The sequence below is a fragment of the Leptidea sinapis genome, chromosome 4 (genome assembly GCF_905404315.1).
Source record: "Leptidea sinapis chromosome 4, ilLepSina1.1, whole genome shotgun sequence".
Lineage (NCBI taxonomy): Eukaryota > Metazoa > Arthropoda > Insecta > Lepidoptera > Pieridae > Leptidea > Leptidea sinapis.
The window spans coordinates 8,556,721-8,582,897 of record NC_066268.1 but is presented as its reverse complement, the minus strand read 5'-3'; the positions used below and the strand labels follow the sequence as shown (position 1 = coordinate 8,582,897).

Below are 26,177 nucleotides of genomic sequence, written 5' to 3'. Positions count from 1 at the left end.
ATTTTCTAGAAACTGTGACATTCATAATGTTAACACGAGGAACAAACAAAAACTTGTTATGCCTACTACTCGGTTGGGTCGAGTTAGTAAGTCTTTTGTTGGGCGATGTATATGCTTCTACAATATGATCCCAGAAAATGTACAAAACAAATGTGTTAAGAAATTTAAAAGAATTGTTAAAAAACGTTTGTGTGGGAAAGGTTATTATAGCATAAACGATTTTCTTAATGACACCACGGACTGGGAATAAAGCGAACACCCTCAGGCTCTTTAATTATACATGTTTATTTTACGATATTACATTGTCATCCATATTATATATTTAAAAAAAAGCCCGGTGAGTTTCTTGCGCCCATTCTTCTCAGGTCTGAGGCAGTCTCTTTTGAATGGGTGGTAGTTTTTGACGTTCAATAAGTGACTTCAAATCCTATTTTGAATAAAAATATTTGAATTTGAAAGAACCGGTACTACCGCAGACGGCACTTGTTCCTACAGAAGGACACTCTCCTTCAAGTGAGTCCACTCAGTCACAGTGAGTTGACTAATAAGTTAAACAATTTTAATTTGTACCAATGGACGATTCGGGACTCGATCACACTATTATTAATAATTACAGTTAAATTTGGAACGCAGTATTAGTATGTGCCCAATAACTGCGACTTATTGCTTGTCACTGTCGTCTGTGACATATTACCAGTGGGAGGCTCCTTTGTACAGGATGCCGGCTAGATTATGGGTACCACAACGGCGCCTATTTCTGCCGTGAAACAGTAATGTGTAAGTATTACTGTGTTTCGGTCTGAAGAGCGCCGTAGCTAGTGAAATTACTGGGCAAATGAGACTTAACATCTTATGTCTCAACGTGACGAGCGCAATTGTAGTGCCGCTCAGAATTTTTGAGTTATTCAAGAATCCTGAGCGGCAGGGTGCATCAATTACCATCAGCTGAATGTCCTGCTCGTCTCGTCCCTTATTATCATAAAAAAAACATATATAAAAAGAATTTCACTCAACTTGTAATGTGTATTAAATTATTATTATTATTTCCCTTCGTTTCTTCTAATAAAAGAAACCAGTTATTATATAAATCAGTTTTTATTTCAAACGTATTCCTAAAATTACGTATGGGAATGATCTGCAATATGATGATTAAATAGTTTTTTTTCTATATAAGATGAAATTGACGAGACGAGCAGGACGTTCAGTTGATGGTATTTAACACGCCCTGCCCGTTACAATGCAGTGCCGCTCAGGATTCTTGAAAAACACAAAAACTCTGAGCGGCAATAGCGCTCGTCACGTCGAGACATAACTGTTAAGTCTCATTTGCTCAGTAATTTCACTAGCTACGGCGCCCTTCAGACCGAAACACAATAATGCTTACACATTACTGCTTCACGGCAGAAATAGGCACCGTTGCCTCCCAGGGGTCAACTCCAGGGGTCAAGAAGTGCGTTGCCGGCCTTTAAGTTAGAAGTATGCTCAAATCTTAAAAGGTCCCTAAGTTGTATCGGTTCGGGAAAACCGAAAGGGTTGTTTGCTTACCAAGTCCTGCGTGATATATTGCGTGGAGGCACCATTGGCATAGGCTGTTTGCACGAGCCCCATCCTCAGGTGAGTGACGTCACAGCCCTTCAACAACTCCGCTATGTAGCCCGCGAGCAGTGTAGCGATACGGTCGCCGTCCAACAGCTGCATTTCATTCCTGAAATATTAATCACTATTCGTGGTCTATTCGGTTATAGTATCTTAAGCAACAATTGTATAAGAAGTGTCCAAAAAGGCAAGTGGCCGTGAGTCGCAGGCGAATATCGCAATGAATGACGCCACAAGCGTTTTTTACCTTGCCGTGCCTATACATTTATGAAATAAGCATTTTTGTTAAGAGACAAATATCTTTTCACCACTGCCAAGGAAATCTATGACCGCGACCAACGATATCCAAATATACTTGTTTACAAAAAAGCACCCAGGACTACTTTGTTTACTAAAAATTGTCATGCCATGTGTATTCAAATATTTAATAAACTTCCCGATGCTATTAAAAAGTTGAATATCGGTCCTTTTAAAACTCAATTATATCATTATAATTAATAATTATATCGTTCATTACCGGCGTGTGCCTCGTTCAGGTCGATCGTGCGCGCCGTTCTGTTTTAATATTATTTCAATTTAATTACAAGTTAGCTCAAGGGATTATCAACTTAACACAAAGATTATAGTGACCAGTGTTGCGTGATAACAAAGTGTCTATCGCAGTCGCACTCGATAGTAACGCGTTCGTGGGTGAGTGAATAAGATATACGTAGTGCTTACTTCAACTCATCATCAGTGATAAGGTGTGTACGCTGTTGTGTGTGTACCGTGTATCTATTACCTACACTGAGTTGGGTTTTTAACGTATTGCATTCTCAAACGGTCGGAGTAGTTTTCTTATTTGGTTACAATGGAACGTACACCGCCATCCAGATACGGGTCGGACCCTGACATTGCTCGCCACAACATGGACATAAGTAACGTTAACCTACGTAAAAGAAAACAGCATGATATCGGATGTCACTGTGAAACTACCATGTTAAAATACCAAAAAGATCTAATGGACTCCATCTCTGATATCATAAAGTCGTCAGTCGAATCCGTTATATCAAAAAAAATGGAACAATTCTCATCTGATTTCGTGTTACTTAAAACGGAAGTGACAGATTCACTTAAAGATATTAAGACTAGATTAAATGAGATCGAGTCCGGAGCCTGCTTTGCCGCTGATCGTCAGGACAAACTGGACTCTCGAGTATCCGTCCTGGAAAAACAGTCTGAGCTTATTAGCCAACAGGAAAAGGATATAACTATATTGAAAACTGAGTGCGCTCGTCTCAGCGCGCAAATACAGAATAAAGAGCAGTGGGACAGACTATTAAATCTAGAAATAATCGGAGTTCCAGAACACAATAACGAACAGCTCAATAGCTTAATTATCCAGTTAGCCAAGTCTATCGACGTCACCCTAACCACACAGGATATAGAATTTGTAAATCGCATACAACCGAAGCAATCGAGGCCCGGTGTACCGCGCACTATTATCGTCAAGTTCAAAAACCGTGATATTAAGGACAACATTTTAGCGGGCGTACGGCGCTGTCGCGGTATTACTCGTAAACACATGGGACTACAGGGCGACCAGCGCGTATTTGTCAATGAACACCTCACGCTTGAAAATAAAAGTCTGTTTTATAAGTGTCGAGAGCTTACAAAATCAAAATCATACAAGTATATATGGATTCGAAATTGCCAAATTTTTGTGCGAAGGGACGACAAATCTCCGAAAATACCTATAAACAAAGAGGTAGATCTCTCAAAAATAAAGTGATTTGTTGTCCATCACTTTCAGTACCGATCTGCATATTTACTTTTGCGATAATTACAGTTAACTATTGTATACATGCATTACACACCAACGCAATCACCCAGTCATATTATCATGTATATATATATTCACACTATTTTTACTCGTATATTAACAATACATATTATAATAATCACCAAGTAACAAGGAACTCAAACACAACAAAATTTATTTATCACTATACTGCTACCACAACTATTATACTTTATACAAAATATTACATTATACAATATTTAACATTATTATGCTTTTTTATTTATCACGATACTGCTACCACAATTATTATACTTTATACTAAATATTACATTATACAATATTTAACATTATTATGCTTTTACTGTCGATTATGTCTGATAGATAATGTAATGATCATGCTAAAGCTATATAGCACTCTGTTCATACGATATAATAACGCATTATGTTTTTGATTATTACACTTTTTTTTGATTTATTATTACACTTACTTACTATAAATTTTGATAGCTGTATTAATTTAATGGCGTCTAACACTAGTAATTTTTATTTGTATTTATCGTTGCATCTTTTTTACACAATTTGTAATTTTGAACTAAATAATGACTCATAAATCGTTAGTTATTTTTTACCAAAATATTAGGGGCCTACGTACAAAGACTTTAGAATTTTACAGGGAATTAAATAAACATAATTTTGACTTAGTGTTAATCACAGAGACTTGGTTACACGACGGGATTTTAGATAGTGAATTCTGCGATCCTAGATATGACGTGTTTCGAATAGACAGAGATTTAGCTCTTACGAATACATCCAGAGGGGGTGGAGTTATGATACTTGTACGCAGTGAGCTAGGTGCATTCCTTTTGACTAACAACAATGTAGTGCAACCAACCGAAATGATATGGGTTACTATTCCGGCTAGTTCATTCAATATTTCAGTTGGTGCGAACTTACATATCGCAGTAATATATGCGCCACCTAATAATAACTTACCTCATACTTTAGAAAATGTTACTTCCAGTATCACATATGTCATGAATTCACATAAAAATGATAATTTTTTGATTGTAGGTGATTTCAACTTGCCGTATATTAATTGGGATAACTGTCTAGGGCCAATTTTTACTAAGAAGGGTTCTGTAGAAATTCAAAATGCAGGGCAATTATTACTAGATGAATTTAATTTATTAGGTTTAGAACAAGGAAACTTTATTAAAAATTCATATAATAATAATTTAGATCTTGTATTTAGTAACTTTTCTGCCTCCACCACTCGTTCGTTGATCTCATTAGTCAGTGAGGATTCAGCGCATCCATGTCTAATAATTGATGCTTCAAATATATCACTTAATTTCATGGAAGAAAATTCAATAGAGAAGTATAATTTTAAAAAATGTAGTTATGATAAAATTATAGATTACCTAAACAATCTTAATTGGCATAATATTTTTGAATCATGTGACACGGTAGATTGCGCATTAAAATGTTTTTATGATGAAATTTATACATGCATCAGCCTGATGGTACCTAAATATAAAATAAATAAGAACAATCACTATCCCATTTGGTACAATAATACACTAAATAAAATTATCAGAGAAAAATCTAAAATGCATGCTAAATGGAAAAGATTTAACAACCCACTAGACTATATTGAGTTTTCTTTACTTCGAGCTAGATCGAAAAATTTAGAATGTGAACTTTATAACAAATTTATAACTAAAATTCAAAAAGATATTAAAACTTGTCCTAAAAACATGTGGCGTTACGTGAAACTCATGAGACGAAAATCTAATTACCCGAAGACATTATCATTGAACAACCAAGTCTTTAACAACGGCCCGGATATATGTAATGGTTTTAATACTTTTTTTAAAAGTGTTTTTGTCGAACCCGCCTCAAACTATAACCTTGACAGTCTTCAATTACCCAAATGTAATGACGCATATGCAATTGGTAAGGCTGGCGTCTGTAAAAATAAATTATTACGATTACTCAAAACGATTAATATTAATAAATCCAGCGGACCCGATAATATTCCTCCTATCTTTATTCATAATTGTGCCAGAGTGTTAGTTAAACCTCTCAAATATATTTATGACAGATCTTTATCAGAGGGCATATTTCCATCTAAATGGAAAGAGGCTAATGTCATACCTATTCATAAAAAAAATTCGAAATCCAAAATTGATAATTATAGACCTATCTCAATGCTTAATACATTTAGTAAAATATTTGAAAAACTTGTCTACGATCAAATTTATCCCACAGTTATGAATGGAGTAAGTCATTCACAGCACGGTTTTCTTAAACATAAGTCAACCCTGACGAACTTAGCTGAATTTATACAGTTTGTCCTTAAAAATATGGAAAATGGTGGTCAAGTTGATGTGGTTTACACTGATTTCGAAAAAGCCTTCGATCGCGTAGACCACATCATCTTGCTAGCCAAATTAGAAAGTCTAGGTATACATGGGGATCTGTTAAGATGGATTAAATCATACCTGTCTAATCGATCTCAGGCAGTGATAGTAGGTGGGTACAGATCGGATTTTGTGAAAATTCCATCAGGTATTCCACAGGGATCTCACCTGGGACCATTGCTTTACAACGCATATATTTATGATATATACAGATATTTTAATCCATGCAACCATCTTTTATACGCAGATGATAAAAAAATATTTTACAAAGTACACAATCATAATGACTGCATTGAATTACAAATTACTCTTAATAATCTATCTGAGTATTATAAAAACAATTTTATTTCAGTTAATGCACCTAAATGTCAACAGATATCGTTTAGTCGTAAGGTAAATAAGATACAATTTACATACTCGCTAAATGGAATTCCTATTAATAAAGTAGGTGTTGTTAGGGATTTAGGTGTTATTTTTGACAGCAAGCTAACTATGTCTGAGCATATTGATTACGTTGCGAATAAAGCGTTCAAGAGCTTAGGTTTTGTGATACGTACCTGCAAACCATTTAATGACCTTGAATGTATTAAATCTGTTTACTATGCATACGTGCGTAGTGTCTTAGAGTACGCAAGTTGTATCTGGTCGCCCCATTATATGACATATATTGAAAAACTTGAAAAGATTCAAGCTAAATTTATAAGGCACCTTAACTTTCGTCATAAAATTTTTTCCAACTACAAAGATGGCTGCATGCATCATAATATAATTTCACTAGTAGACAGACGAACGTTATTAGATACAATGTTCTTATTTAATATAATAACTAATCTTCTGGACTCCCCAACATTACTTGCTAGTATTAACTTCAATGTACCACTAAAACGAACGAGAAATACGCCTCTTTTTTCATTATCATTTTACACTACGAACTATGGTAAAAATTCTCCCATTAACAGAATTTGTAAGCATTACAACGAAGTTTTTTCGAATGTCGACATTCATAATCGCAGTAAAAATAGCTTCAAAACAGAAATTATTAAAATATTAATGAATAGACTAGATACAAAAAATGTTACTGGAGCAATATAAACCGAACAAATAGGTACATTAACACACGCACATATACACAAACCACACTACACGCACACATACACATCCAAACATAAAATAAACACTATAACCGATAATAACATAATATAATAATAGATATATATATATTAAATTCGCATTCATACGCATAATATTATTCTTTTAATGTTTAAACTATACATATTATTATGTTAAAGTAAATTAAGTTGAAATTCATTTAAGTCGATTTTTTTGTTTATAAGTTAAAGTAATTTAAGTTGAAAACTCATTAGTTGATTTTTGTTTATATAGAGAGACCTGTAATTGGCTATTATATGTACACTAATTTTTAAGACTAATTTGTAATATTTATGCTGTTGGTCTTTTCAATAAATAAATAAATCAATGGCTAATTAGTTAAAATTTTTATGCTGTATCCGACTTTTTTAAATTTGTGATTTTCTTTTTTTATAATCTTGTGTTTAACTTTGACTACATAATATGTATATGACAAGTATATTTTGTGTAGATGCTAATATAATGTAACAATGAAATATTATGTGCTGTAATCTAAGAATTTTATTATTATATAATGACATGGAGGTAATGTAATTTGAATGCACTTTTTGGCTAATGTGTTGATTCGTATAGAATTATTTTGTTAACTTTTATACACACATTATGCAAATAAAGAATTATTATTACTGAAATGGGCGGAAAATGTATTATATCCTTAATTATCTCTAATGAGTAAAACTAATTTATAATTATTTTGATAAGCTATAAGTCCTCCCATTGACGGACAGCGTGTACTGATAAGGTGAGTTACCGTCGATAAGTTTATTGGGACAGAAAATTCAATGATTGTTACGATTTTTATCTCAAGTAGGCCACAACCGGAGATAGACTGAATATTGGGAACGGCCGTAATAAAAGCTCGCACGTGCGTCAATGCTCGCCGTGAGTCCCTACTGGATAGCCTCTCTGTAGAGGCCGCCACCGAGACAGAGGACTAATTGTATGGAAGATTTATTCGTTTCTTACTTGTCATCCAAATAATAATATACGATCCTATCGCCATCCCCGTCGAGCGACGCTACTCTCTGGAAGGGCACATGTTCCACTCCCACCGGAGGCTTCTGGGACATTTTCACGAAGTCAGCACCACACTGGAAGTAAGAGATGGTTGGCTATAGAAGAGACAGTTGGTTGAGCCGTGCATTGGTTTTCTAGCAAGGTAGAAACTGTATATCTATTCACCATTCGGAGGCTCCTTTGCACAGGATGCCAGCTAGATTATGGGTACCACAACGGCGCCTATTTCTGCCGCGAAGCAGTAATGTGTAAACATTACTGTGTTTCGGCTTGAAGGGTGCCGTAGCTAGTGAAATTACTGGGAAAATGAGATTGAAAATCTTATGTCTTAAGGTGACGAGCGCAATTTTTTTGGGTTTCTCAAGAATCTTGAATGGCATTGCATTATAATGGGCAGGGCGTATCAATTACAATCAGCTGAACGCTCTGCCTACCTCGTCCCTTATTTTCATTAAAAAATTTTTTCATAAAAAAACGTATACGTAATCTGTATACTGCCTACCGTATAGCTAGTAAATTAACTTTAACACAAGTGCTATAGTTATTTAGGTTCTTAAAGAGGTAGGCACTGCTCATCGCCTATATGACATGTACGCCCCTGGAAATGAAGTGGTATGGTCGCTGCCTGTTGCGCTAACAGTAGATATTTTATTAAGCTTAAAGGTTCATATTGCTGTGTTTAGAGCACCAGAACGCATTCGGTTACGTTTATTCATACTAGCTGACCCGACAGCCGCTGTTCTGTCAATAGAAAAAATCATCATCATCAGCCGGAAGACGCCCAATGCTGGTCAAGGGCCTCCCCCAAAGATTTCCACTACGATCGGTCCTGCGCTGTCCTCATCCAACGTATTCCGGCGATATAGAGATATTGCATCAAACAATTGTATGTTGTAAAAGAGCAAAATATCTAACTTGTTTAAAATCATAAGGAATAAAATCGTACTTGTGTAAAACAGCTCTTATATTACCGCTTTATATATTATATAGTATGATATCCTTAAGCGATAGACATATGCAATCGCGGAATATTCTATAGCCCTATATAAGATACACAAATAGACCATATATTATTTTGTTATGTCTCAAAGGGTTTAGACAGCGTTTTTACGCTTTTAATTCCGCCATATTACGCCACAACACAACACATAAGTAAAAACACTCCGCGACAAAACAGATGTCGACCCAACATGCCCCAATACAGCAATATAATCCTAGCAATGGTCGGCTTATTAAATTGTCGGGCTCTCGTGGAAAAATGATATGATAGAAGATTTGAAAATATCAAAAAAATGAAATACAATTCACTGCCGGCTAGTGAGCATTTGCAGTTAGGTATTAACTTAACTTTGTGTAGATAATTCTTTTATGCACTTGGGCACACCCTATAACATATTATAGTTCGGTTTATGGCCCTAAGAACGATCTAATAAGGCCCACGTTACGAGCAAGTGTGTTGAATAAACATTTTATAGCAATTCGTAACTATTCTTACATTAAGGTTCAATTTCCCACCATTGCCGCCTAGGTTGAACAGCACCAGATCCAGTTCATCACCCAAAGTCTTCCTGATGATGTTCAGCTTCTTGCCGCCGACGCCATTGGCTCCGTCTACATACAGCCTGGTGTTGTAGTTACCAGCCACCGGTATCTTCTGACGTATACTCTTAAAAGCGCCTACTATCTTTTCGTAATAACCTAGAAATTTCATTACTTGTTATCTTAGATAATTTATACGTCAAACTGTGGACAACGTTGAAAAAAAATTAGTTTAGAACTACCCTCTATTTTGAGCAATTCCCGCACACTAACACAAAGTGTCATACAAATTGTGATTGTAAGACGTAGCTTGCGCACACTAAACTAATATTCTAGGCCTGTTTTCATCGGTTGTCTAGCAGCAAGAGACTCTAAGAGTGTAATAGGTGGTACACAAAAAACTAACATTATAATTGAGATTGAAAATCGTAATTTGAATGCAGCATATAATTATGTCAAATTCCTTGGTTTCCGAAAATAATGACCACCGAGAGAGGGCGCTATTTTAGATGCGAAAGACTGGGGAAGTTTCTCAATGGATACTCTAGAGGGCGCTGTTTATTTTTCAGCAGTTTCTACAACGCGATATCAATATTTTGTTTGGATTCGTGTACTACTCAAGTAATAGCCGTGTTAAGCATACTTACCTGGCGTAGGGGACACCGTGATCAAGAAGGCGGTTCCCCCAGAGCGAGGCCCTTCCATTGCACTGCGGTTGGGTTGACCTCTGCGATTATCCCTAATGCGGATAACTCGGACGCGTAATTTTTGGTAGTGGGGACTGCGTACGCGCCGTCCCCCCATTAAAAGAAAAAAGTTGTAATCCAATAAGAGGTGTGTCATTGAAGTATTTAAAATAATTTAATTGTTTTTGTCAATGGTCAACAGGTTGAAAAAACTGTTAAATCGTCAACGGGTTTTGAAAAATCGGTTAATGCATTTATTAATAATTGAGTTTTTATTAGGTTTATATTTCGTCAATATAATATCCAAGTCAACGTTTTCGTTCGCAAATTCGTCAACTGTTTTAGTGAGGCATTCAATTTCTTCATTTGTTGCGAGTTACGGACGAAGACGTTGATTGAATTTATTAGCTTATTATGTTCAACAGGTTTTTTCGTTGAAGAAAAACAGTTAATTCGTTAACGAATATAAAACTGTTAATAAAATCAGTTTATTGATTTAACGATCACCTCTAATTCCAATCCATTAACAGATGATCTCAAGAACAAAGCAATAAGCAATCCTTACATGATCATAAAAGTGATCTAACTGCAAGAACAAGCGACATGCTCATTTTATGCATGCAAACAATTTTAAAGATATAAGATAAAAAATTTAAATCTAAAGTTAGAAGTCGCAAAATGTTTATTATTATTGTCACTAGCCGGTCAGTTCTTTCTTAATATTATATTTTATAAAGAACATACAATAATAATTGTAAATGAACCGCAATGAAAGAAATGGATTCTTGCTGTCCGCGTGTTTGAAGGAAAGTAAGCGATGCGGTTTCTAAATATATTCATGACTGCGTATTATATGACTGCGTACGCGCCGTCCCCCCATTAAAACAATAAAATTTATCAAGGCAAATAGGAAAATCCATGAAGGAAAAGACAAACCTAAATATTTATATCACCTAAAACTATTTTTTTTTTGGTTTGTCACTGGCCGGTCAGTGCTTTGCAATACCTTTTTCGGAAAACTTATACAAACAATAATTGTGAATGAACCAACAATGATAGAAATGAATTCTTATAATATATTATTCCTGTCCGAACATTTGTAGACGAAGTAAGCGATGCGGTTTCAGTCTAGTTGTCACATCAATAGCAAGGCACTTTCCGAGAAGATGTAATATAATAGTATGATGCAAATGAGCTAATCTGCTCATTATTTACGAGGCTGTGGGTTGCAGCACAAGTCATATGCGAGGGCGTAAATCAGCCGAGTTTCTAGTGAGTGAAAGTTGCTCACGAGTTGAACACGATCATTTTCAACAGTAAGGAAAACACAAACATGTATTGCATAAATCGTTCAAAGAAAATATGTAAATTCTGGGAAATGGTGCGCAAGTTTTTTTTTTGCATGCGCCAAATGGGGGTAATTTAATACAAATAGCCATTCCGCCTACTTCAAAATTAAAAATTTAATGATAAAATGCACATTACAACACATTCTATCAAAAATTGTTACGAATTATAGATGATTTGATAATAATAAATGTTTCTTCGTCAATTAGGGACACATTTATTTATTCCAAAAATGTAAACGGTGTTTCAGGCATAAAACCTCTTTTTGATGTTTCACAACAAAATCTGTATTACCCGGTTGAATTGAAATCGCTGTGTTTACAGTTAGGTGCTAACTTAACTTTGTAGGGATTCTATTATGCACGTTTGTTATAGTTCAGTTTATGGCCCTAAATACGATGTAGTAAGGCTCACTTTACGAGCAAGTTTGTTGAAAATATATATTCCATACCTTCTTCAGTGGGTGTTCCATAAGTGTTGTCGTTGCGACATTTGACACAGTAGTGTAGTATGGGCGTGGTTACAATCCCAAACTCTTTGGGCGTGCCCTTTAGCGCTATGACGCCGTGTACAGCCGCCGCAGCCAACCGGGGACTCGTGTATCTAAAATATTGTAGATAATAATACAATAAATCTCCAAGAATATTTTTATCACTTTTGGCGAACAGCAAAAGGTTTTTTTTTAATGAAAATAAGGAACGAGACGAGCAGGACGTTCAGTTGATGGAAATTGATGCGCCTTGCCCATTACAATGCAGTGCCGCTCAGGATTCTTGAAAAACCCCAAAAAATTCTGAGCGACACTATAACTGCGCTCGTCACCTTGAGACAAAAGACGTTAAGTCTCATTTGCCTAGTAATTTCACTAGCTACGGCGTACTTCACACCGAAACACAGTAATGCTTACACATTACTGCTTCATGGCAGAAATAGGCGCCGTTGTGGTACCCATAATCTAGCCGGCATCCTGTGCAAAGGAGCCTCCCTCTGGTAAGGTTACACATAATAAATACTTAAACTATAATCGTAAATAGAGAAATTTTTTGTTTATGTCAGCGATAAATTAGATATGTTATATACAGAATTAAGTCTATGAAAATAATCATATTCTTTTTTTAATTTATTTATTGTTCAAAATATACAAGAAACAAACTACTTAACAATTTAAGCGATCCTCATGAAACTTAAGTGTTTATGTGAAGAATAGCGAGTACACTTATTCTAAACTTAAAATATTTTAATATTAAGTAATTACTATTCTAAAAATATCCAGTTAAAGTCGAAAAAGAATTACATATAGAAATAGCAAAGGAGACAAAGCAAGTTAAAAACTATAGAAATAATGAGACTGTGACACCCAGGCTATGCTCATTAGTAATAAGCATTTCCTAGAGTATGAGGCCATGATGGCCAAAGTCACTCATTCCCAACTATCTACATTTCGTAACATATTCCCCCTTATACAAAATTATAGTCTACTAACGTAAAGCATTCTTCATTCATTCATCACTCTGTCTTCTTCTATTGAAAAAAACACTCCTTAGCGGCTGTTTAAAGTTAGCGTACCATTATGAATAAGGGGGATTAAGTTTATGATTTCTAATGGCCGTTCCCAATATACTATCTACAGATAGAGATAAATTACTACATTCTACTGTTAGTAATTAGCTGTCAATAATCTGAAGCTGTCCCAATATACCCCGATAAGTCATTCTTATCGCCTTATTTTGGTACGCGTGAATTACAATTTCCATACAAACTTTATATCGCTGGTAAGCTATACGTCGTCCCATTCACAGACAGCGTGTACGGATAAGGTGAGTTACCGTCGATAAGTTTATTGGTACAGAAAAGTCAGCAATAGTTACGATTTTTATCTCAAGTAAGAGACAGATTGAATATTGGGAACGGCCGTAACAGTGATTTAGTTTCATAAACTTATATTATTATAACTAGCTGACCCGACAGACGTTGTTCTGTATATAATAAATAATATAATGTTTTTTATGAATTTGTCAATAATATATTATAACATCAAGAATTATTTTGTAACGTATGCTGCTTGTTGTTATAATGAAATTGTTTCACAGCAGAACTGTCAAACCGTGCGTCAATAAATTCTCTCATAGACATTATGTATGGACACATCAAAGGAAAAACAAAATTGTTGTTTTTATTTAATTCCGAGCATTTTCATATTTATTTACCTTTTAAACCTTCCCTGGATTTCCACAAATAATTCAAGACCAAAATTAGCCAAATCGGTCCAGCCGTTCTCGAGTTTTAGCGAGACTAACGAAAAGCAATTCATTTTTATATATATAGATTTGTTAATTATTAATTATTTAAAACACCCATTGTTTAGTTAATAAAATTTAGTAAAAATGTTTTTTACTAGGCAGTATAAACATGGTATTGTAAAAATGTTTTTAGGCCACTATTAGTTACTAGGTTTGAATGATGCATCATCCATAAATTTAAATAAGGTAATAAGTGGTTCTAAATGTGATCACCTGGTGTCCATTCCAATGAAGACACTGGCCTTTAGTGACATGTCAGCATTCACTTCCTTTATAATCTCCCCCGTTGTTGATTCCAAGTCATTGTCACTGAAAAAAAAAACAACAATTTTATTGCAAAGAGTGGATAGACAGCCCCTCATTGGAACCGGGACTCAAACTTGATTTTTTTTATGGATAAGGGAGAACTAAAGAGCTGAGCTACCTGGTGTTAAGTAGGTTAAGTACTACAATTTTGTTTAGTGACCAAGTCGCATGTAACGCAATTTAATTAAATAAATAAGTGATCACCGCCGCCCACATTTTCTTGCAACACCAGAAGAATCACAGGAGCGTTGCCGCCCGTTGTACACGCTTTTTTGAATTAACCCATGTCGTATCGGTGGTACGTATTGGTTTTTTGTTTGAACAACTTAACAAACAACATTTTTAATTGGTGGGAGAATTTCGCCAGTGGGAGGCTCCTTTGCGCAGGAAGCCGGCTAGTTTATGGGTACCACAACGGCGCCTATTTCTGCTGTGATGCAGTAATATGTAAACATTACTGTTTCGGTCTGAAGGGCGCCGTAGCTAGGTGACTAGCGCAGTTGTAATGCCGCTCAGAATTTTTGGATTTTTTAAGAATCCTAATCGGCACTGCATTGTAATAGGTTTGGCGTATCAATTACCATGAGCTGAACGTCCTGCTCGTCTCGTCCCTTATTTTCATAAAAAAAAAAATAACCTGGACTTGACTAATATTGCGGAATGTCCCCGTCTCAATTTGCGGGGGTTAAATATCAATATTCAAGTGCAATGGCAGACAGAGAACTACAAAGTAAAACTAAAAAATTAATCTAAATATTAAAGTAAGTAATCGAAATTTTCAAACAAACATTTTAAATATTTAGGTAACGAAATTTTGATCACCGTTACGTCGCATAAGCAGACAATGAGTAGTATCATTGCTTATGCTAGCGCGCAGCTGCTAGATTAAATACGACAGGGTGTTCCGAAATGATAATATTATGGAACATTTATTTACTATGGTGAATTGTGTATTTCTATTTTTATTATGATTACAGTTCAACCGCAACCAATCAAATACAAACACGAACAAAGGATGTTTGTGTTATAATAAGGAAGCTTAAATGGAAGTGGACGGGGCATACTTTAGACGACGAGAGAAATGGTGTAAAACTATAATGAACTGGTATTCGAGAGACAGAAATAAGAAATCGAAAGAGAATCATTTAGGAGACGGGTAGACGAGATTAAAGCAGTTGCCGGTACAATAAAATATTAATAATATTGACACACTTTTTACACAAATTATCTTGCCCCAAGTTAAGCATATATAGCCTGTGTTATGGGATAAAAGACAATGATATATTTAATACAATATACTTACTTAAACATACATATATTCATATAAACATACATAAATACATTTAAACATCCATGACTCGGAATCAAACATCTATACTCATCATATAAATGCTTGCACCTACCGGGATTCGAACCCGGACCATATGGACTAGAACAGATGAAAACAGGAGTCTGTGGAGGCAGTTGGAGGAGGCCTGTGTCTATAATAGACAAACAGACTCTTAATAATTCTACTAATAAAAACAAATATATTCGTTAAGGAAAATATTGTCACACTTAAATAATAATAATTTATGTAGAAAAGATTAAGTACTTTGTCTGAATAGAGGCTTATTTTATTTATTTTATATAGTTCTACCAGTGCATTCATTTAATGTAGCTACTGCAGCGCCACACTGTATAGATTTTTTTTGGAAGAGGATGACAAACGAGCGAACACACAAGAGAACAAACAGTTCTAGTAATCACAAACTGCGCATTGAAAAATCTTGCATTCAAATGTTCTTATTAAATAATATGTTTTGGTTTTGGCCAATAGACCAATGTTCTGAATAAAAATAGTACTTAAACTTTTTTGAAAACAAAAATGCAATGAAAACTATATTATGCAGTTTGGTTTGAGTTGATGTCCTCCACATCTAAATAACAAAAGACCACTAAAAGTCTAATTTGATTCTGCCTGGCGACCTGACACCTCACCTGACGTTTGCGAGCCTGGTAGCGATCTCCTCCCAGCTCTGTTCCAGCATCTCACCATCAGGGTCGATCAGCTTCACTCCATTGTCGGGCTCCAAGTTGTGAGACGCCGTGATCATCATACCGATAGTGCGTCCTGGAATTTATGACAAAAAGTCAAACTTACTTTTACCGTTGAAGGGGGCAACTAGTCTTACGGCCTTACAAGTTTTTTTTTTTTAATGGAATAGGAGGACAAACGAGCGTACGGGTCGCCTGGTGTTAAGTGATCACCGCCGCCCACATTCTCTTGCAACACCAGAGGAATCACAAGAGCGTTGCCGGCCTTTAAGGAAGGTGTACGCGCTTTTTTTGAAGGTACCCATGTCGTATCGTCCCGGAAACACCGCACAAGGAAGCTCATTCCACAGCTTTGTAGTGCGAGGGAGAAAGCTCCTTGAAAACCGCACTGTGGAGGACCGCTAGTTGTATTCATTAGTAACAATCACTCTTTTATATTTTGTATAATTCACACTATAGTTTTATAAATTATAGCCTATTTATTATTCTGGTGTGTAAGCTATATTATTGTAAAGTTTCATCAAAATCTATTCAGTAGTTTTTGCGTTAAAGAAGTTCAAACATACATCCAGACATACAAACTTTTACATTTATAATATTAGTAGGATTATAAGTTCACGATATATGATTGATTAGATTAGACATCCCAATTAATTATAACATTTAGAGACCCCGCAAACTGCAGACTTTTGATCGGCCGATAGTTTGGTTGGTTTCTTAATCAGTATGAAGATGTATGAGAGTGCGCACATTATAACGATTCTGGCGCGTACACCACCGATCGTTTAGATGGCCAGACTCATCAATAGCCGATTTAAAACTAATAGCGAATCGTCCCTAAAACTGTCGGCCGATAGTTGTCTAGTGTGCGCACTCATCACAGACCCAACTGTTTAGTCGGGCCAGTGTGCGCACTTAACAGCCGAACTCAACCAAACTATCGGCCGATCGAAAGTCTGCAGTTTGCGGGGTCTCTTATTCAACTACTTACTGTGTTAGTATTGTTTTATATAACAATACCAACTAACAGTTGGTAGCATCATCACTGCGATGGTCGTGCCATATATAAGCCAGAGCGCTCAGTTCGAGAGAACATTAATTATTGCGAATCGTTATTATTATATTGAGTCATTTATTATAATAATTATTTTTAGTGGAAATAGTAAAATACAGATTTTTCTATTTTAAGTGCGTTTAAATTACCAACGCCTTCTACAAATATAACCATTATGCCTGAGAATAAACCAAGAATATGGAAAATGATGACTTTATCGCTGATAAAACTGTAAATACAATGTTATTCTGAAGTTTTGCGAATGTCAAACTTGCAAATAAACGCGGGAAACGTTATACGTCCGAATAAACCAATCATAAGCGGTATATATATATATACGGGTTCGAATCCCGGTAGGTGCAAGCATTTATATGATGAATATGGATGTATGTTTCCGAGTCATGGATGTTTAAATGTATATCTGTATATTAATATATCGTTGTTTTGCAACCCATAACACAGGCTATACATATGCTTAATTTGGGGCAAGATAATTTGTGTAAAAAGTGTGTCAATATTAAACAAAATGTCCGTTTGTAAACATCTTGCCTTCTCTTGGTTTATTCTCAGTTAATATAACTTTACTCCAAATTTTTTTGTAAGGCCGTTATACTTCTTAGTCTGGCCATAAATACCGTTACAATTAAAAATAAACAAAATATTACATTTGTTTATAACAAATGTATTTCCTTCAAGCCAAGCCATGTGGTGTCTGTCTGATTTCAGAGAGGGTAAATACAAAAAAAAAATCTTTTAGGCTCATTTACCCTACATATTAAAATATATTTCCTCCCACAACTTGTCACATTGAAATTATATTTTGACGTGACTGGTTGTGGCTGCTGGAAACACCTGAGTTTTACAGCGTTGTGGACAAACGAATTCGAGATATATTAAATTAAATCCCTCTAATATAACAGATAGCTAATAAGCATAACAAAAATCAATATTTAATCAGCACTCCAAATGATTACAAGCTGGTTTACACTCGATAAGATCCCAATGATAAAACGTACGTAATTACTACTTTTTGTGAACACAATTTTTTTGGGAATATCAGAGTAACATGAAATGCAATCTTAAAATTGCGCAATAGCTAATTTGAGCTAGAAGTCCCGGGTTCGAATCCCGGTAGATGCAATCATTTATATGATGTATATGAATGATTGTTTCCGAGTCATGAATCTTTATTTGTATTTATGTATGTTTAAGTAAGTATATTGTGTTTTTATGAAAATAAGAGATGAGACGAGCAGGACGTTCAGCTGATGGTAATTGATACGTCCTACGCATTACAATGCAGTGCCACTCAGGATTCTTGAAAAACGCAAAAATTTTGAGCGGCACTACAATTGCGATCTTCACCTTGAGACTTGATTATAATGTAGAAGAATACAAGAAGATCTTAGACATAGACAGAATCTCATTTCAGATCAAAATAAAAGAATATGTTAAGTCTCATTTGCCGAGTAATTTCAGTAGCTACGGCGCCCTTCAGACCGAAACACAGTAATGTTTACACATTGCTTTCACTTCTTTCTTTCATTCTTCATTCTTTGTCCACGCAAAATAGGCGCGCTGTAGTCGTCGAGTTGCGGATAATAGCCCGTGATAACCTATAACCTATACACATTGATTCACGGCAGAAATAGGCGCCGTTGTGGTACCCATAATCAAGCCGGCTTCCTGTGCAAAGGAGCCTCCCACTGGTATATTTTATTAAATATATCGTTGTCTTGTACACCTATAGAATAGCCTATGCCTAGTTTGGGGCATGATAATTTTTGTAAGAGTATATCAATATTATTATTATTATAATCTTATTATGCAAGTCATAAACTTGGAGATGACGATACAGGCTCGAAAAAGATAAATGATCGAAAGTATTCGAGATGTGGTGCTGAAGGTGCATGTTACGGATATCTAGCACAGCCAATCGCAAAAATGCACTGTTTATTGCGCAAAATCTAACACGAATCCGAACCCGCCTCTCTACAATCTGTCGGCAGAGATTTCTCGCCTATTTGGGTTACGTAATGAGGAGGAGAGAGCCTTGAAATGCTGATCGTTGTTGGAAACATTAAAGGCAAACAGTTGCCTACCAGATGAAGCGATCAAGTTAAAGGCCTACCCTCGACTAAGTTCTGCTCGGTTGTCAGAGATGCAATGGACAGGGGACCGATGGACGCCGATCTTAATATGTATCACAACACCAGCATACTCAGCTAGCGATGACCACGATCCTCAGTCATGAGGGAGCGACCGCAAGAGAAAAGCTTGAAGATACTTGTTATAGGCCACCTCGTCATTACACCCTTAACCCGCCGTGTTTTTTACTTCCGTTTTTCTCAGACCTGTAGCCGCATTCGGTAAGATTCGGATCGAATTAGCATAAGATTTTCAATCCTATTTTGAATAAGTATTATAAAAATCTAATCTATATATATATAAAAATGAATTGCTGTTCGTTAGTCTCGCTAAAACTCGAGAACGGCTGGTCCGATTTGGCTAATTTTGGTCTTGAATTATCTGTGGAAGCCCAGGGAAAGTTTAAAAGATGAATAAATATGAAAATGTTCGGAATTATTTGTTTTTCCTTTGATGTGTATAAATAATTAGAATCTTTGTATCTTTCTAACTTTCTCAGAAGGTAAAAAACAAACTTAATTTTAGCTACCTATAATTGGTAGATTAACTACAGTTGTTAACTATGATGGCAATACAACGTTTGCAGGGTCAGCTAGTATTGAATAAAAATAATTGGATTTGAATTTTATAATACGCCGCCGTAATGTACTATATATAATACTACCTATCACTTAAAAAATATGATTCCATACCTACTGACACCTTTTAATGTTACAGTAATATAAACTACAATACTTTTATATCAGTTAACAGTTCGGACTGAGGCCAAAACGAGCAATACGCCCTTCACAATCTTTTTGTTTGTGAACAGTAGATATTTAAACTAACTTTAACGCGGGGTTGCGTCATATTAGCTGTTATAGTTAAGGTTAAAGTCATATTTAACAGTAACGCTCAGACTGCGGAATGTGTTGCGCCATCACATTCCTTGACATAGTTAAAGTGAAATATCAAAATCGAATTGTTTGAATTTTTTGACGCTATTTTGCAATTTTTTTTATAATATTGACACACTTTTACACAAATCTTGCCCCAAATTAAGCACAGCCTGTGTTATGGGTTGCAAGTCAACGTTCTATTTTAATAGAATATACTTTCTTAAACATACATTAATACATATAAACATTCATGACTCGGAAATAAACATTCATATTCATCATATAAATGCTTGCACCTACCGGGATTCGAACCCGGGACCACTAGCTTAGAAGGTAGGATAGCTAACCACTCGGCTATACAGGTACGTATTTAACATTAACAATAGCTTTTACCGGCGAAGATTGGACGGTTATGGTCGGCAGTTAATTATGACGTCATCTAAAAATTGTCAAATCGTGCAACACTTTTTTGCTTAACCAGTACTTTAACATGTTTGTTATTGCTAATGTTAGTTTTACCAAATCTTAATTTTTCAAAATTACCCGACTTGGAAAGTCATAAATCGGAGCAAGGTACCGCATCACAAAGAGTAAGACGGCATAGCATAGACCACATTTTTTTTAAATCAGACCAAAGAGGATGAGTCCAATAGAAAATAGCCGAAACGTTTAATTCGCACTTCACATATTATGTTTATAAATACCTACTGTAAATATTTACATATTATAATGAAATATAAACAAACCATTTTTCACTCTGGATCGTAAAACTGCCAGCAATCCCATCCGATATACTACATGTTCCAACAGGTTCGCCCTGAAAAGGTACAGCTTTGTTAAAAAACTTTTATCTATGTATTTTTTAAAGTATAGAACAGAGTATTTTTGTTGCATCACTTTACATATCTTTATATATCTATTTCTTGTGTGCGTGTGTATGTCACTGAACTCCTCCTAAACGGCTGGACCGATTTTGATGAAGTTTTAGGTTGTTCAACTAAATTTGAGATTGGTGTGTCATCAGGTAGATTCGAGAATGGTTTAGATTCACTATTGAACTACCTCCTAAACGGCTGGACCGATTTTGATGATATTTTTTGTGTGTTCTAGTGAATTAGAGATTGGTTTAGATTTTCAATTTTCGTCTATATAATATAATTCTCCTTCTCATGTGTATGTTAGTGAAGTGGTACTAACGGCTGGACCGATTTTTCAAATTAAAGACGTGTGTACAGGACAACGTCTGTCGGTTCCACTAGTATACATATATATTATAACTGAAATGATTTGAAAAACGATGAAAATGTAAATCTTCATTTAAAAGTGTGTCAATGAGTTTCTTGCTAGACTCCTTCTCATTAGCTCAACCATTTACGAAGTAGCTGTAGATTCAATAAGAAAATTGATTGATCTCTTAATCGTAATGTAGCAAGAAGATCTTAGACATAGACAGATTTTCATTTCCGATCAATATAAAAGAAAATACACAGAAATCCATTTTTTATAAGTTATAGCAAAATGGACTCGACTTAGCATATTATGCTGCAGCGAGTGCTTCAGTGTTGGTTTTCAGCGGAACCCATTGCAAGACAGCTCGCAAATTCATACACACACACACAACAATAGAACAAAGGGATTACTTATAACATCGTATATAGGACCTCATTGTTACAAAGTTGGCCGCGAAGGTTTTAAATAATTTAATTTTGAATTTGGAAGCAGTAGAGAGTCAAGACAGATAATGATTTTTTTTTTGGTTCTGTTCATCCATCTGGACAGGCAAAGGGGTCAAAAGCCCATACAGCCAAGTCTTCATTTTTATTTTTCTATTCTTCACGTTACACAGCTTGTTCAAAGTCAAGCTAAGTCTTTATATCATCTTCATCTTCAAACATAAATAGTACAATTTCACATAAAAGTAGTATTTCGTGTTCTTCATGTTTCATTTTCTTCATATACACATAGGTTCGCATGAAAGGCCGAAGCCACAGATAAAGAATTGACTTGAACCTAGAGCAGCTGGCTAAGAAGTTTTACAATATGGCCACTTTATATCAAGACCTCACTGGAACGTAAAGACCCCTCCCGCACCCCTTTCACCCCCTCGCGCTCGACCTCTTGCGTCAGTAGGTACAGTTGCTGTTTCACTAACGTTATATGTCGTGATATTTTCTTGCTATCTCTTTTTTTATGGCAAAGGAGTACAAACGAGCGCACGGGTCACCTGGTGTTAAGTGATCACCGCCCAGATTCTCTTGCAACACCAGAGGAAAAAATTTTTTTAAAGTACCCATGTCGCATCGTCCCGGAAACACCGCACAAGGAAGCTTGCGTGAGAGTCTCATTTGCCCAGTAATTTCACTAGCTACGGCGCCCTTCAGACAGAAACACAATAATGTTCACAATTACTGCTTCACGGCAGAAATAGGTGCCGTTGAGGTAACCATAATGTAGCCGGCATCCTGTCCAAAGGAGCCTCCCACTGATAATCCCACCGTCTCACTCCACTTTAATATATAAATCACTTGTGAATAGAATATGCTCCTTATTATGCCAACAGGTTTTATGTGGAAGAAAAATCCAAACCGCGCTGTTGATAGAAATATTACAATATGTTGTTCATTCTAGTAGCCTTATTTCTTATAATATCAAACTATCTGCCAGAGAAATACCTACCTATTTTTCAGTAGTTTTGGAAATTTGCCAGAAGAAACATTATATAGACAGGCGGAAAAAATCTTAATGTTATTAATAATATAATATAAATATTATAGTTAATTTACAAAAAAAATGTAGAATAGACAAGATACTAAATTGGATAAGCTGTTACCAACAGTGTATATATTATACACAGGATGTTCAATTAAGAATGGATAATCCTGGAGCTCTAATAGTACAGCACTCAGGTTTTCATACATTTTTCTTCACAAAAGGCTCTCAAACTTTGTCAAAATTATTTTAGTATCACATTTCATTCATTAAAAAATTAAGTTGAAACTTTTTTTTCCAAAAAAGTACAAAAGACACTCCTACCATTTACTGTATTTCTAATAAAACTGTTTACGAGGAATTAGATAAAACTAAAAGCACAACAAATTGCATTAATTTGCGGCCGTGGTATACATGAAAGTACAGTAACGTAAATAAAAACTTATTTTACGTAAAAAAATTTCATAAAATGGACACCACATGGAATGTTTTTGGCATTATTTTTTGTATGCCTGATCTTCTTGTCTTTATGGGACACCCTGTATAGGCTAAGTCATGAAATCCAGCAATAAAAATCTAAAATATTCAAATTTAAAACAGGTATACATCATTTAACACAAATAAACAATAAAGTATTTTCAAATATCTTATTCATATAATCTGTTGGCTGTTTGCCAGAACACTCATACTAAGTGTATTTTTATTAGTGTATGCAAAGTTATTATTCCTTATATTTTACTAGCTGACCCGACAGACATTGTCCTGTAGATAATAAAAAAAATACTGTTTTATAGGAATTTACCAATAATATTTCAGAACATCAAGAATTATTTCGTAAAAAATGCTCCATGTTGTTTTAAGTTTTTAATGAAGTTGTATCACAGCGGAACTGTCAAACTGTGCGTCACAAAATTTCTCTCATAGAAAACAAATATTAAAAATAAAAATAATTATGGGTCCCAAATCGAAATAAAAACTATCCTATCTCTCAAGTTGGACCAAACTGCACACCATGAAGTAATCCATATTAAAATCCGTTCATTAGTTTAGGAGTCCATCACGGACAAACATATAAAAAATATATTATGGGTACAGCAATGGATTGGATGTCGGGTAGACGGGTATAGCTCCATCTTTTTTTGCCCCAAGCCATAGTTTGCAACAGTGTAAGCAGTAGTCCGCATTTTAAAGCACCTCAAGATAGGGGATGTTCAGCATCTATAAACCATCTGTTTACAGCACATAGCATGAGATACTTTGGACAACAACCTTGAGCATTTTTGATGTGAAAAATAGAGGGTAAAAGACTTAGAGGCCATAATCCTAAGCCGTGATCAGATAAAATCACCGAATAAGAACCAATCACCAATCTTAAGAAGTGTGTAAGTGCTGCACTCCACCAAGCAACAGAGTGGAACCATTAAAGACAGCATGTTGACCAATTGAATGTGAGTCATGATCCTCAGCAGTGAACAATGACAAAGAAGAGAAGTACTATTTGTGTTATGGTTGGGCTGGAAGGGTGCAGTATCTAATGTAATTATTACTAATGAGACTTAACATCTTATGTCACCAGGTGATGAGATTACATGCAATAGGGGTCAGATTTTCAATAATCCTGATTGACATTGCATGGTTATGGGCAATCACTCACCATCTGTTGAATATCTAGTTATCTTAAAGCCTGAATGTAATAAATGAATAGAGCTGTTAATGGCCAGTGGAACATTAATGTTTAAGAATAGCTTTCCGATTCAATAACCTTTTCAACACTATCCGGGTGACTTTAATGCCAGTGCAATAATTATATGTATAAGTATCTATATATTAAGAATTACTATGCTATATTATAATAAATTTTCTAATGCAGTCTAAATATTTTCTTTGATCAACAAGTCTTAGAAATTTAAATAAAATACTTTTTAAATGTATGTGGCCAACATAAAAGTAAATTTAAGAGATATCAATGACCTACATGATATTTTAGCTATTATTCCAAAATATATTTATTATTTTTATTTTTATAGGGGCTGTGAAAATCATCATTCCCTATTTAGTGCTAGAAACACCTATTGGTTCATAACAGCCTCATGCTATGCTGTGGGTTGGTTACATTATCTGTGGATATTTTCATTGTACTCAATATTATATTTCTAATAGACTTGAATTAAAATTAAACAGATCGAGTATTAATTAGTGCTCCAATATCATCAATTACACATAGTAAACACACAAAATATTTGCAAATGTAATAATAAGAAACTTCTACAACACAAAGATTAAAAATATTTAAATTTTAACGTGAAAAGGTTACGAAAACAAGAAATATAATATAAACATCGGTTAATTTATTTCAATGTCGCAATTATGCGATTATAATAATTGACCTTGCTTTTTTAATTGCAGTTAATGTTTATTATGAACAATGCAATTATGGTGTCTCATATTGATAGCAAGAGTCATTGACCAGCCTAATAAAGATTTCCTGTAATATAATATTATTCATTGGTGAGTCACTACTACGTGAACGTAAAAGGACATATGATCCTTATTCACAGATATTGGATTTGCTTACGTGACAAAAAAAGTTGTACAAACATCAAAGGTTCGCCTGCCCTAGTTTCCAAATTTGAAGCAGTTAAAATAGAAAATAGATACGCTTATTGATTTAAATACTCCAGTTCCATGAAATTGGTACTCACTTTGTCCGGAATCCGGCCGTGCCGTATTGAATGAAAACATCGCTGGTTTTAGGGTGCATTTCTCTTGCGAACGCGTACACGACTCGTAAACTACTTGGTGGCATTCTCTTGAGCGATTTTATTTTATAAGGTCGCGAATCAACCGCAAACAATCACTTGGAATCAAAAAACGAGTTTTCAACATTCCTTCCCGCTTTGACAGCGGTCACCAGCCTAGCGAATAGCGATTGAATGGCATGCCTGATGAAATTTGAACTGCCAAAATTGGTCTAAGTCAAATTCAATTTAGTTAGAGCTGTCAAGTGTCAATCATGTTCACGTTTTAGAGTAAGTAAATGTAGAATACTAGACAGTGCTATGTTAGTGTGAATTTGAGGCTAAAAATAAAGCCCGTATTTCAAAGGACGTCTTTTTAATATTTATGAAAATGTGTAATATTGTATCTATATCAATACACAAAAATATTTTCACTTGGATGCAGACTGTACCCTTTCACACGAGTA

At 35.1% G+C, this 26,177-nt stretch overlaps 1 protein-coding gene and 1 non-coding gene across 2 annotated transcripts in view; one reads left to right on the top strand and one right to left on the bottom strand.

The window, feature by feature from the left end:
- Positions 1-25,904, bottom strand: part of LOC126979725 (phosphoacetylglucosamine mutase) — a 41,214-nt gene extending 15,310 nt beyond the window's left edge. Inside the window, exons 1-8 of the mRNA XM_050829220.1 lie at positions 25,675-25,904; positions 21,010-21,080; positions 16,127-16,259; positions 14,054-14,149; positions 11,992-12,143; positions 9,464-9,666; positions 7,918-8,042; positions 1,546-1,705 (exon numbers count right to left, since the gene is read on the bottom strand). Of these exons, the coding sequence (XP_050685177.1) occupies positions 1,546-1,705; positions 7,918-8,042; positions 9,464-9,666; positions 11,992-12,143; positions 14,054-14,149; positions 16,127-16,259; positions 21,010-21,080; positions 25,675-25,778 (1,044 nt within the window). The 5' untranslated portion in view covers positions 25,779-25,904. The remainder of the gene's footprint in view (positions 1-1,545; positions 1,706-7,917; positions 8,043-9,463; positions 9,667-11,991; positions 12,144-14,053; positions 14,150-16,126; positions 16,260-21,009; positions 21,081-25,674) is intronic.
- Positions 10,147-10,308, top strand: LOC126980095 (U1 spliceosomal RNA). The gene has a single exon (XR_007732959.1). It is a non-coding gene; the product is annotated as a U1 spliceosomal RNA (small nuclear RNA).
- Positions 25,905-26,177: the final 273 nt, after the last annotated feature.